This window comes from Caretta caretta, chromosome 25 (genome assembly GCF_965140235.1).
Source record: "Caretta caretta isolate rCarCar2 chromosome 25, rCarCar1.hap1, whole genome shotgun sequence".
Classification (NCBI taxonomy): domain Eukaryota; kingdom Metazoa; phylum Chordata; order Testudines; family Cheloniidae; genus Caretta; species Caretta caretta.
Window position 1 is genome coordinate 11,879,037 of NC_134230.1, and position 13,359 is coordinate 11,892,395.

At 49.5% G+C, this 13,359-nt stretch overlaps 1 protein-coding gene across 3 annotated transcripts; it reads right to left on the reverse strand.

The window, feature by feature from the left end:
- Positions 1-443: 443 nt before the first annotated feature.
- Positions 444-12,810, reverse strand: UBXN6 (UBX domain protein 6). Of its 3 annotated transcripts, none has more exons than XM_075123340.1 (11): positions 12,703-12,810; positions 7,196-7,353; positions 6,717-6,778; positions 5,556-5,687; positions 5,024-5,121; positions 4,099-4,174; positions 3,927-4,011; positions 2,789-3,008; positions 2,481-2,611; positions 1,529-1,674; positions 444-1,136 (listed from the first exon to the last, which is right to left on the reverse strand). In XM_075123340.1, the coding sequence occupies exons 1-11, from the start codon at positions 12,711-12,713 to the stop codon at positions 1,008-1,010; spliced, it is 1,248 nt and encodes a 415-aa protein (XP_074979441.1). In that variant the 5' UTR covers positions 12,714-12,810; the 3' UTR covers positions 444-1,007. The 3 variants fall into 3 exon arrangements, with proteins under 3 accessions (XP_074979441.1, XP_048686764.2, XP_074979442.1); XM_048830807.2 differs by lacking the exon at positions 12,703-12,810 and adding an exon at positions 12,489-12,677; XM_075123341.1 differs by lacking the exon at positions 12,703-12,810 and adding an exon at positions 10,713-10,735.
- Between the last annotated feature and the right edge of the window lie 549 nt (positions 12,811-13,359).

Below are 13,359 nucleotides of genomic sequence, written 5' to 3' on the forward strand. Positions count from 1 at the left end.
GGGACTATAAGCAAGGCTACATTTTAGTCTACTATTTTTAGGAAAAGTCATGGACTGATCAAGGGCTAACAAAAATTCACAGGCCTGTGACCTGTCCATGACTTTTACTAAAAATATCCACTGTGACCAAGACTTGGGCAGGATGCTGGGGGAGGTGGAGAAACTGGTAGGGGCTCCCTGTCCCTGCAGCTCCTAGGCAGTAAAGGGGCCAGGGCAGGAGCTCTGCTGATCCCACTGGCTGGGAACTACAGCCCCTTGGTCCCTCCACCACCTAGGAGCTGCAGGTCATGCTCATGGGAGCCAGAAATCCCTAAACCCCCTCCCACACTGCTGCTGCTGGCCCTGGAACTGCCCAGCCCCTGAAACAGCACCAGCGATCTCTGTGACAAACGCACAGCCTTAACTCTAAGGCAAGTTAACTCAATAACCTGACTCAAGGAGACTGCATTTCCAAGTAGTCCATTTAATCAATTTAACAAGTTCCTGAACATAATTAGTTTTAAACAAGTCTCATTCAGCAGCAATTTTTGTACAATAGAAGCATAAGGAAAAGTGAACACTAGCCCTGCCCACTATCAAAACTCAATAATGGGATAGTCTTGCAGCTGTCCTTGGTTTGCTACGGTTCAGTAGGGTGGATTTTTATTCTCTGTAGCCAAACTAGAAAAGAGATTAAACAGAGTAACCAAAATAACTTTTTACAATAAGTTATATAAAAGCAGCACATTTAAAGTTTTCTGGGCAAGACTGTCTTCAGACTATTAAATCTGTTTAAATACAGTCCTCATGTCCCATTATATAGCCACTCCTCTCTGAACTGGAGGTGATTATGCTAATGCACAATGCATTCTGAAACCCGGCCTCCTAATGCTCTAGCTAAAATTGAAGTCTTCCCTCAAGTTTGTGACAAATAGTTAGGCAGCTTCCATTTTCATGCTTGAGGAGTGCAGGGGAGGAGGCAACAGCACATAATAGAGCCAACCACACTGAATCCAATCCTGTTTATTTCATGACAATATCTGGACAGCAGAAAGGAGTTCTGGTTTCAAGGGGCTTCCTTTCTGCTCTTCTCCTGAAGCTTGTACGTCTGCCATGACAGCTGCATCCCATGCAAAAGTCAGGAGAGCAGAGGGCACCTAGGACAAGCAGAAAATGTACTAGACGTTAACAGTAACTACACTGAAGCTGGTCAATGAGTATTTTACGCATCTTTAACCCCTTGAAAATGGTCTTCCAGGTGTACGAGAGTTGGAATGTTGGTTTTGGAAGACCTTTGACAGGCAGGAAGACAGGACATACAGTGCAAAGTTCCTAGCCCTGTGCCAAAAGCTTTCCCTGAGCTCTGAGGTAAGGGATAGTTCATCTAGCAACCAGGCTGAAGTTTAACTGCACTGAGCCGAGGACAGAGCAGTTCAGTATCACAAGAGATTAGACCACCACTGGGACCAGAATTATTACAGTCCCATTTCCTTTCACTGAACAGGTTTGTATCTGCTGTAAGTGGCTTCAACCAGATCGCTTTACTCACCAGCCCACACTCATTGAATGCCAAGTTCTCTTCAGTCAGTTTGACACCTCCAGGTGCAAGTAGCTCAAAGGGCATCCAATCATCCCTCAGTGCTTCTCTCACAAACCTGTAGAGCACAGATACTGGCTCCCGGGCATAGAATGTCCCTGTCATGAAAAGGGAAGACAGAGTGTTAAGGTCACATTTTTCCGCTTATCAAGATATTAAAACTGGTTTATAGGCAGACTCCCATTTGCCTGCTCTCACCAAGACCCTTAGTTGCATATTTGGATGACATTAAGATAGTTCATTAGGGAAGGAATCAAGGCTGATGTGATTTACTCAACAGGTAAACATTTCATAGCAACATGTTGGTCATCCCAAGAGTATCACAGCAGGGCCACAAAATACCATTGCACCTCTAACCTAAAAATAAAATCCACTGGAAAGCTTAGTTAGTCTAGTACCTTCATTGCAAGATGCTAAAGCGTCTCCTATTACAAAATGCAACTGGTGTTCCTCAGGCTACAGAACCACTTTCAGCCTGTTACCCACCATGTGGGCAACACACCCATTACTGTTTTAATGAACCGCTCACTGGAATCTGAGCCAGTAGATTGCTCATTTACCCTCAGCAGTATGGAAACTCTTGTACAGCTTTAGCACGGATCAAGGCATGATGCTGCCCAAGGATGTCCTAGATCTTTATACTCACCATTGGTTTAGATGGCAAGAGTGACGGATGCTTTAGAGAGAAATTTCTACAGAAGCTGCAAAAATATAGTTACCCCATTGTCTCAGTCCCACGCAGTGGCTAGAAGCATCCCAGCTGGTTGAGTTATTCTATCCCCATGTTGCCAAGCAGATTCTGGCCAGGTTTTTGATTCTTGCTCTCAAACTACAAAGCGGAATTTCCAGACGTTCTCTGGGGCATGTATACAAGAGTAAGTTGCAAGATGCGGCCATCCTTTACCTTGCAGAATGTATCCATCTGGGAAACGGACTCGTAGCAGCGTGTAGTTATATTTCCGCATTTCCCTTTGTTCTTCTCTCTCCCGCATAGCCTTTGTCCTCAGCATAGAGGCCTTCTCCACTGCTTCCGTCCTTTATAGACGAGACGGTTTTAACATGAAATAAAGCAAAGGCGGGGGGGGGGGTGAGATTTTCCAAACCAGAGCAACACACCACACCAGTATGGTCAGCCCATCCTCCTCCCCACCCCTCCCCAATTATGCAGCTCCCTCCTTTTACATGCAGCGCTTCATGCTGCAGGACACTCACCGGAGCCGCTGTTCTCGCTTTAGCTCCTCTGCCGTGAGGTTGTAGAAGTCCTGGGGCAGCTCAAACTGGGCAGCTTGAGGGGAGGGTTTGAATACACAGAGCTGGCGATCCAGCTGGGCCTTCACTGGCTCACAGCTCAACAGCTGCTCCTTATAGTCCTTGAGATCCTCCAGCTTAGTCAACACTTCCTCCTTCAGCATATAATACTCTTCTGTGGTCTCTACAAACACATGCACTGTGCTTAAGTGCCTTGTTTTCCCTTCAATCCTAATTGCTCTCCCCACAACCACGCATGGGGAGTGTATCCCCTGCAACCTCATGGAAAGCAGTCCTGAGAGCAAATCACCCTGAGGCAACAGGCAAGCTGCAGGTTGGGGGTGGGGGGTGTAAAATGGTGATGTTATAACGTACAGCAGACTTTAGAGCACTGCTCTCAACCTTTCCAGACTACTGTCCCCCTTTCAGGAGAGATTTGTCTCATGTACCCCCACGTTACACCTCACTTAAAAACTAGGTTTCAGAGGAGCAGCCGTGTTAGTCTGTATTCGCAAAAAGAAAAGGAGGACTTGTGGCCCCTTAGAGACTAATACATTTATTTGAGCATAAGCTTTCGTTGAAGTTGAAGTGAGCTGTAGCTCAGGAAAGCTTATGCTCAAATAAATGTGTTAGTCTCTAAGGGGCCACAAGTCCTCCTGTTCTTTTTACTTAAAAACGACTTGCTTACAAAATCAGACATAAAAATACACAAGTGTCACAGCTCACTATGTCTGAGAAATGGCTGACTTTCTCATTTTTACCATATAGTTATAAAATAAATCAACTGGAATATAAATATTGTACTTACATTTCAGTGTATAGTACACAGAGCAGTGTAAAGTCATTGTCTGCATGAAATTTTCATTTGTACTGACTTCACTAGTGCTTTTTACATAGCCTGTTGTAAAACTAGGCAAATATGTAGATGAGTCGATGTGCCCCCAGGAAACCTCTGCGTACCCCCCCAAGTATGTGTACCCTGGTTGAGAACCACAGCTTTAGAGGGCTCCAACAGTAATCAAAGCTGCCTCCCAGTGACACACTGTTACTCCTCACAAGTAGCTGACCCCAGTCTCAAGTCTGATACAGTTTGATTTCTTGCCTTGTCCTGGAACAGGCAGCATTTCCTTCTCAAACCCAATGGCCTGAAGAAACTCGTGTGTCCCTTCTAGACAGTTTATCCTTTCCTAAAAGGTAAGGAGAGGGTTAGATTTAATCTACTACAGAGTGGGAATTATTCCTCCATGTGGCAACTGCAAGAGTCTGAATCTCACCTGAAACACTTTATTCTGCAGTTTGATCTTCCGGTACTTCTCCTCCTCTGGATGGAGGTGGATGTTATCCAGATATCTGCAGAAGACAGGACCATCACACACTTCATTCACAACAGGCATGGATGCTCAGATCACTCGTGAATCTTGGGTCCCATTTAGTGCCAAGATCAAAGTTTAAAAACACATTACTTGGGTCCAAAGAGCTCTCCAAGTGTCTCCTCTCCACTAGCACTTCCATCCTTCCCAGGCTGCTTTATCCCAAGAGAAAGTTATTTCTGAACACTCATGCAGGATACCCCACTACTTTACTACTGGGTCATGTGCATTGCACCAACTGCCTCGACCACCTTTCTCCAGATAGGAGTCTTTAGGAATCCCCACTGGACACAACTATGAAACACAAGAGCCCTGTGACTATGATGGGATGGCAGGAGACTATGGGGTTTATTTGCATTCCAGCATCCAGACTGCTCTTCATGCACACGGCTATGCTGCTGCCAGTTTGAAACAAGCTACAATTGGTGTGTCCCCCTCTACAGTCTGCTTTACAGCCAAAGCCTCATGCTTCGGAGGCTAACCTGGCATCAGAGGGCACTCACATTTCACTCAGAGGGACGATCCACCTGGGGGTACCTAGTTCTAGGATTACAGGGACCACCTTTAAGATCTAGTTAATCTCTCACTCACAAGTTTTATTTCCTGGACTGCACACTGTACAGTCTAACAGACTTCACCGTTAGGAAATATTTCCAAATCTTCACTGTCAGTGTTCCTTTCAGCACCACCCAGAGCACAAGAAAATCCCCTCCCCATTAACCTTCTGGGAAAGGGGCAATTGCTTTCACCCACGCCTTCTCGTCTGGAGAGGTGACAAATTTCATGCATCTGTGAGCTGGGCGCTGCACACAACATTCAGACCACTTACTTGGCAATGGTCTCAACACCGATTTTCACTTTCTCTCGGTCCCTGTTGAAGGTGTGAATCGCCATGATCGAGGCAGCCACTGGGTCGCTAGAGAAATGCTGAGGGAGAAGGACAGAAGCGTCAGCTGACTGTCAACGCCAATTTCAGAACCAGAGGGGCAGACTGAACAGAGTTCTGGAGACTAGTGCTCCTGCCAAACTCAGAGGAAGAAGTCAGGGCAGGCATTTGTCAACAACTATCCACATCTGGATTTACAGTCCTTGAAGAGACATAAGCTTTTTTTGGGGGGGGAGGGGGGGACAGGACAGTGAAGAGAGCAGAGGGCTGTCATTTTGTGCATTGGTGGTAGAGGAGAGAGCATGTTGTTCTGCATAAAGTATCAAGCCCAGGGATGCCTGAGAGTCTTGCTGAGCCCATCCCCCCCAGGGGCATTTCCCATGGGTTACACTGCACTTGGGGACCATGCCGAGGATTTAGTAAGATGAAAGGCAGGAAATGGTGAAAAGTCTGGTCGGCAGAGGACCTCACTTACTAAGAGGATGGCCTCTTTTATGTGTGCTTCCTTCTGGTCTTTCCTTACGGTGGCCCCAGTTAGTGGGCAAATGAAATAGACCCCTGACACTGACAGTCCAGCTGTTTCTTCCTCAACCGCAGACACAGGACCCTGAAGAAAGAGCTGAAATCAAACGTGGGCTCAAAGGGGGAGAATGTTTGATGCCCATCTCCCTCATGCACAGCTTTCTTGCTAGTACAACTCAGGGAACACAGGAGACTGGCATCTCCCCTCTGAATCTCTCAGCATGCCTCATGGGCTGTCTGGATTAGTCAGCCACATAGCAGCACTGAGCAATGCTACCCAAAGCTTGAATAAGATCCCTTCTAATATAATGGAAGGTACCTTCCAAGAAGCTACCTGAAGGCATTCTGAAGAGATACCAGTAACAACCCCTCCACGTAAGAGCAGAGGAATGGAATGCTACCAGTCAAATCACCCAAAGTCTGCAAAGCACTTGTAACTAAAAGGGTAAATGCTTGGCAGCCATGGAGTTCAGGAGCTGTCAGCACTTATGTTATACCCCAGTCTCTAGTTATGTTAAAAAGACTCAGCTATAGGAGATATGACTTATTTTCATCATGTGGCTCTGAGTGTAATACCACAACAGAGGGCCACATTCCAATATCCTTGCTCACACCAGGCAGCACCTTAATCCAGGCGTAGTCCTGCTGATTTCATCAGACTGAGCTGCTACCCATTATGGGTATGCAAATTTGGCTCAGGGCCAATCAATAGAACTAACTCTCCTATACACAGGAACTCGCAGGCTCAGCCCAGGGAAGTTTCGGGCAAGGAGTTTTTAAATAAGAAAGGGGTAAAAAGTGGGTGGTCTCTTGCATCAAGTGCAAAATCACAACTCTGACTCCATAGCAACTGTTCTTAAATCCTAGCTTGTCTTGCTCACTCCCCACCAAATCAGCAGCTTTCAGAAGAGATGCCGTAGTACAAACTAAAGGATTATTAAGCTCTCTGAACCATAAGCAGCTATTTGCTCATTTTGAAAGTCAGACTCAAATCCACAGTCCCACAGCACAGGGGCTGGTATCCCCTTCCCTAGGAGATGCTCGAGCTTCGTAACTCAGGGATTCTCAGTTGCCCAGAGATCATAGGCCCTTGAATAGCAGCATCTCCTCATACCTTGTGACCCGTGGAGAGTTGTCTCTCACTTGCTGCTGCTTCAGCCATAAGCTCCTTTTTCACTACGAGACACAAATCCAGGGTACGGCGTCAGACGTGGCACAACCCGGTGAACTCTACAAACCTGGGGCAGGGAAGCAGCCGTTTGGATTTACAATCCTGCATCAGGCAGTTGGTTCATGTTTGGTACCTTGCCTCTGGGCAGTGGGTCAGAACACAATGTTTCAGAAGAATGCAACCCCCACTTCCGAGAGTGCACCTAGCTGGTTGTGCAAAACTGGCCGTGGGGGTGTGAAACTACAGGAGACAGGCTCCTCAACCCCCCATTCTGACAGACAGAAATGCCGCTGAGATGAGTGTAGGCTTTGCAGGGCCAATAAATAGACTGGTGAAAATACTCCCTGTAAATGAGCACTTTGTGGACTCACAAATATGCCTGTCATGCCCCTGGACAAGAAATGGGTGTTGGCCGTTCTTACCCTGACTCTTGATGGCATCTTGGGATGAAGGGAGCCACGGCTTGGGCTTCTGCTCCAGCCGGGCCAAGGCTGCAGCTGCTGCCCTCTGGGCCTCATCTGTGGGCCCTTGACGAGACTTTGGGGTCACTGCTTTTGGCTTTTCCTTGGGGGCCCTTTCCCTGGTGGATAAAAGAAAGGCACAAATAAATGAACAGCCCTAGCAGGAGAGCCAGAACCCTAGAAGAAGTCAGCCGAAAGCAGATAACTATAATCTCACTCTGATCACTGGTTTATGTTCACCACAGTTAAAGGAGCTAGTTAGGATTTGTATATGTCCCCTTACCTTAGGCACTCAAACTACAGATTATTAAAATTGGAAGGTTTATAAAATCCAGTTTATTTTTTCCAGCTGATGTTTACTTCATGAAACTGCCTCTATTTGATCAACAAAAGCCAGATTGATCAGTTTCATATTCTGGCTATCATGCTGTAGAACTGGCATACTGTATTTGGGTTGCAGACACAAGAGGAGACAGTTTAAGTTCAAGCAACTCTTCCTTAAGGTTAATAAATTACATTTAAATGCAACTTAAAGATCTGGGATCTGAATTTCAGAGTCATAAGCACCAACAACTCCAACTGAAGGGGAGCTGCAGGTGCTCAGTGCCTCTGAAAATCTGGCTACGAAATGGTAGGTTAACTCTGATGGTGTCCATTAAGTACACCGTGAGCTAGTCTACACTGGGAACTCACATCAGCACAGCTTCATCTCTCAGGGATATGAAAAACCCACACTTCCAAGAGATGCAGCTATGCTGACCTAACCCATGGTGTACTCCATGTTAAGTTGAGGGAAGAATTCTTCCATCAACCTAGCTACTGCCACCTGGGGAGGTGGATTAACTACAGCAAAGGGAAAACCCCTTCCATTGGTGTAATTAGTGTCCACACTGAAGCACTACAGTGGTGCAATGCCGGGTCCCACTGTAGTGTTCAAGAGAGAGTTCTTGGAGTCATTGTGGATAATTCTCTGAAAACATCCACTCAATGTGCAGCAGCAGTCAAAAAGCAAAAGAATGTTGGGCATCATTAAGAAAGGGAGAGATAATAAGACAGAAAATATCATATTGCCTCTATATAAATCCATGGTACAGCCACATCTTAAATACTGCGTGCAGATGAGGTCACCCCATCTCAAAAAGATGAATTGGAAAAGGTTCAGAAAATGGCAACAAAAATGATTAGGGGTATGGAATGGCTGCCATATGAGGAGAGATTATTAAGACTGGGCCTTTTCAGCTTGGAAAAGAGACAACTAAGGAGGGATATGATGGAGGTCTATAAAATCATGACTGGTGTGGAGAAAGTAAATAAGGAAGTGTTATTTATTCCTTCTCATAATACAAGAACTAGGGGTCACCCTAATAGGCAGCAGATTTAAAACAAACAAAAGGAAGTATTTTTTCAAACGATGCAGTCAACCTGTGGAACTCCTTGCCAGAGGATGTTGTGAAGGCCAAGACTATAACAGGGTTCAAAAAAGAACTAGATAAATTCATGGAGGATATGTCCATCAATGGCTATTAGCCAGGATAGACAGGGATGGTGTCCCTAGCCTCTGTTTGCCAGAAGCTAGGAATGGGCGATGGGATAGATCACTTGATGATTACCTGTTCTGTTCATTCCCTCTGGGGCACCTGGCATTGGTCCTGTCGGAAGACAGGCTACTGGGACTGTTGGTCTGACCCAGTATGGCTGTTCTTATATAGACAAGCCCTAAGCCTTTGGTTACAGGTGATCTGCAGAGAGGCGAAAGAAGGGAAGGAGTACTATGCTTTTGTTACATAGAAAAGAAGTTCTTCAAGATGATGGAGGTGGGGTTTAAACAGACTTTTACATTAGAATTTCATGTCTTGTTTACCCTGAAGGCTATGGACACCCAGAAGGATGCCATTTGGATGCTATGAAAGGAACCCAATTGCTAGAGAATGAGATTTTTTTCCCAGACTTAAATAATTAGCCCCTATTTCACTCAGACACTTGAGAGAAGAGCTCTTTGTCAAGGATTCAAATCCTAGTTGCTTTAATAAGTATTCATGAACATGTCAGTCATCTAAGACATCCTTCCTCAACACCAAAGACGACAAGCAGGATTTAAAAAAAAAAAAAATCAGGCCGTTATAAGGCACCTTCCCCTTGAAAGAAGATGGACCCATTTTTTCCCGAGATACTCCTCCCGCCCCCATAAAAACACGGGGAGAGGGTTGCTGTGTATCAAATGCTTGTACACAATATGCACTGCAGGAAAGCCTGAAGACTGCACCCACTACAAAGCATGGATACCATTAGAAATGGAGAATGTCTGTTGCTAGCAGGAAACAGAATTTAACACTTTCTGCTGCTCTGCTCAACTTCCACCTTCACCCGTGTATAATCCCACACAGCACTACTCTGGGCAGCTCCAAGAACAGGCTTGAACTGGAAGCAACTGCAGATGCTCAACAGTGACATAACAGCTTTATAAGGTCACAAAGGAACCTGATGCCCTTGCTAGGTAGCATTGCAACTCAGCTGCTATAGGGCAGTTGGTCAAGCCTACGTGGCCCAAGTTTTGAGCAGTAAATAATACTGGACTTCTTCTCCCTGAAGGCCACAGGAAATTGGATTTAATCTATGATCCTACAACTACAAATCCCTTGCAACTTTTAAGAAATATTGTTATTGAAAGGTTCAGTTTTTAAGCTAACTTATTAGTAAGGTTCCTTCAGGATTTAGGATAGAACTGGGGACTCTAGCCCTCTCTGTGTGTGCATTTGAGCAGGGCTGAGATCAAGCATGTGAAAGTCACATGGAAACTAAACAAATGACACAGAAGAGCAAGAACAATACATAGTGCAGCACTGACTAGGTCAGGTCACTGAGAAGATAGATTCCAGTCTAGTGCCACTTTCACCATCACTGATCTGTGTATTGGCCTAATGTATTAAACCTGCTTCAAAACATTTACTGATCCTGAAGATATGTGAACTAGTCCATCAATACTGTTTGCAGCCCAGATAGATCTTGGGACAGCAAGCCTACACAGTGCTTCATTCTGATTGTATCCTGGCTTTCTGCACGCAAGGGGCTTGTATTCCAAGGCAATTGTACCAGCCACTGTCTCCTGAGCCAGTGGAGTTTGGGATTCTCAGCATTCATATGACATAAAGCAATCATTTTAGTCTTTCAGAGTGGTAGCCTTGTTAGTCTGTATCAGCAGAAAGAACGAGTACTTGTGGCACCTTAGACTAACAAATTTATTTGAGCGTATCCAAGGTTCCACAAGTACTTCCTCGTTCATTTTAGTCTTTGTTTGTTCTCAAGATACTAGACCTTACAAAACTGTCAATGGTCTATTCACCACACACTGGTCTGGGAGCAGATACTGCCCTCATCTCACCAGGGTGATTTTAGTTCCCAGTGTGGTTATGCCACATGCACCCAGCTGGCATATTTCATAAACAGCTGAGGTACAATGATATTCAGGAAAGTGACTAACCATAACATGGTGAGGTTCTGTACTTGTCTCAACTGCCTCTAGATCAATCCTGCACCTTTACAAGTCAAGTGATTTTTCCATCATCATCATTGCCGCAAACTTAACTTGGGATCTGAAAATCAGCACCAAGAATACCAATTCTGTGGTCATGACTTGAACGAATGTGTTCCCCGGAGCCGCACTGGGTCCCGTCAGTTCTTTCTTTACTGTACCAGCTCCTGCCAGGCTAACAGGAGTAAGAGCCTGGTTGTGTCAGAAGAGTCAGCAGCTCTGACTCAGACACATGTGAACCAGTTAAACAAAAGCACTTCTTCTGGGCTACAGTAAATGTTTTTCCACTTGCTGGAATTGTCTTTTAGGTTCTAAAGCCAAAAGTCCCACAAGGAAGATAAAAGTTACTCCTCTGGTGATGTGTCCTGCATCCCACTGCGAGAGTCCCCACCCCACCCACCCAGCTCAGGGGCTCTAATACTATTCCCAGAGCTTGGCACCTTTTGGAGGAGTAGAGCAAAATGGAACCATGGTAGCTCTTGCTGCATCAGAAACAGGGAACTCCATAGCTTCTCACACAGAAATTGGTTACTGACAGTGGGTTTGATCTCCAGGAGCTGCGTAGCATCACGGACCCCAGAAGGAGACAGAGTCCAGGACTGGCTACCTCATGCCACCAATAGCATGTGGCTTTCAATGAATCACCCTGACCAACTTGCACCCCACTAACAGCACCCCCAGTCCATCTCCCGTCCCCCCCAATTCCTCCCTCCCCCCCCCGGCTGCCCCCAGTCCGTCTTCCCCCCCCCGAATTCCTCCCTCCCCCCCCAATTCCTTCCTTCCCCCCCAGCTGCCCCCAGTCCGTCTTCCCCCCCCCAATTCCTCCCTTCCCCCCCCGGCTGCCCCCAGTCCGTCTCCCCCCCCCCAATTCCTCCCCTTCCCCCCCCGGCTGCCCCCAGTCCGTCTCCCCCCCCAATTCCTCCCTTCCCCCCCCGGCTGCCCCCAGTCCGTATTCCCCCCTCCGAATTCCTCCCCCCCCAATTCCTTCCTTCCCCCCCCAGCTGCCCCCAGTCCGTCTTCCCCCCCCCAATTCCTCCCTTCCCCCCCCCGGCTGCCCCCAGTCCGTCTCCCCCCCCCCAATTCCTCCCTTCCCCCCCCCCGGCTGCCCCCAGTCCGTCTCCCCCCCCCAATTCCTCCCTTCCCCCCCCCGGCTGCCCCCAGTCCGTCTTCCCCCCCCAATTCCTCCCTCCCTCCCCCCCCGGCTGCCCCCAGTCCGTCTTCCCCCCCCAATTCCTCCCTCCCCCCCCCGGCTGCCCCCAGTCCGTCTTCCCCCCCCCGAATTCCTCCCCCCCCAATTCCTTCCTTCCCCCCCCAGCTGCCCCCAGTCCGTCTCCCCCCCCCCCAATTCCTCCCTTCCCCCCCCGGCTGCCCCCAGTCCGTCTTCCCCCCCCCAATTCCTCCCTTCCCCCCCCCGGCTGCCCCCAGTCCGTCTTCCCCCCCCCAATTCCTCCCTTCCCCCCCCCGGCTGCCCCCAGTCCGTCTTCCCCCCCCCCAATTCCTCCCTTCCCCCCCCGGCTGCCCCCAGTCCGTCTCCCCCCCCCAATTCCTCCCTTCCCCCCCCCGGCTGCCCCCAGTCCGTCTCCCCCCCCCAATTCCTCCCTTCCCCCCCCCCGGCTGCCCCCAGTCCGTCTCCCCCCCCATTCCTCCCTTCCCCCCCTCGGCTGCCCCCAGTCCGTCTCCCCCACATTCTCCCCGGCCACCTCCCTCCCTCCAGCCCCCCGGTACCTGGGCGGCTCCGCCAGCTTCTGGCCCGGCCCCGCTGTTTTGAATTTCATATCCGCTTTGATGTCTTGGAAGAATTTCCGCATGGCGCCACCGGGGGGGGCGGGGGACAGGGACACAGCGCCGGCTCCCAGGCACCAAAACACCTGCCGAGCCACCTTCCCCTCAGCCGCCGGAAACAGGAAGTCCCGCCTCTCGCTGCGGGCACGTGACTTACCGAGCAGCCATCGCCACTTCGAACGGGCGGGAAGCTGAGGGGGCGGGGCCAGCACCCGTCTGTCACCTCGCGCCGCCAGTGTGACGCGAGCCGACAAGGGCGCTCTAGGCCTTCCTTCGCCTCTCCATGGTGCGAGAGGTCCGCCGAGGGCGGGCGGCAGGGCGGGCCCGGCCTCTCCGTATCCCCACCCCGCCCCCCATCCCTTCCCCCCCACACCCCGCCCCTCCCCCATCCTGCCCCTCCCCCCACACCTCATCCCTTCCCCCGCCCCCATACACCACCCCCCCGTCTCTTACCCCGCCCCGCCCCTCCTCCCACACTCCGCCCCTCCCCATCCCTCCCACACGCCGCCTGTCCCCCCACACCGTCCCCCATCCCTTCCCCCGCCCGTCCGCCCACACACCACCTCATCCCTTCCCCCGCCCCCATACACCCCTCCCCTTTCCTTCGCCCACTCCACCCCCACCCCCGTCTCTTACCCTGCCCCGCCCCCGCCCCTCCTCCCACACCGTCCCCCCCACACCGTCCCCCATCCCTTCTCCCATACCCCGCCCCTCCCCCCACACTGTCCCCCATCCCTTCCCCCACACACTGCTCCTCCCCCCACACTGTCCCCCTTCCATTCCCCCACACCCTGCCCCTCCCCCCACACCGTCT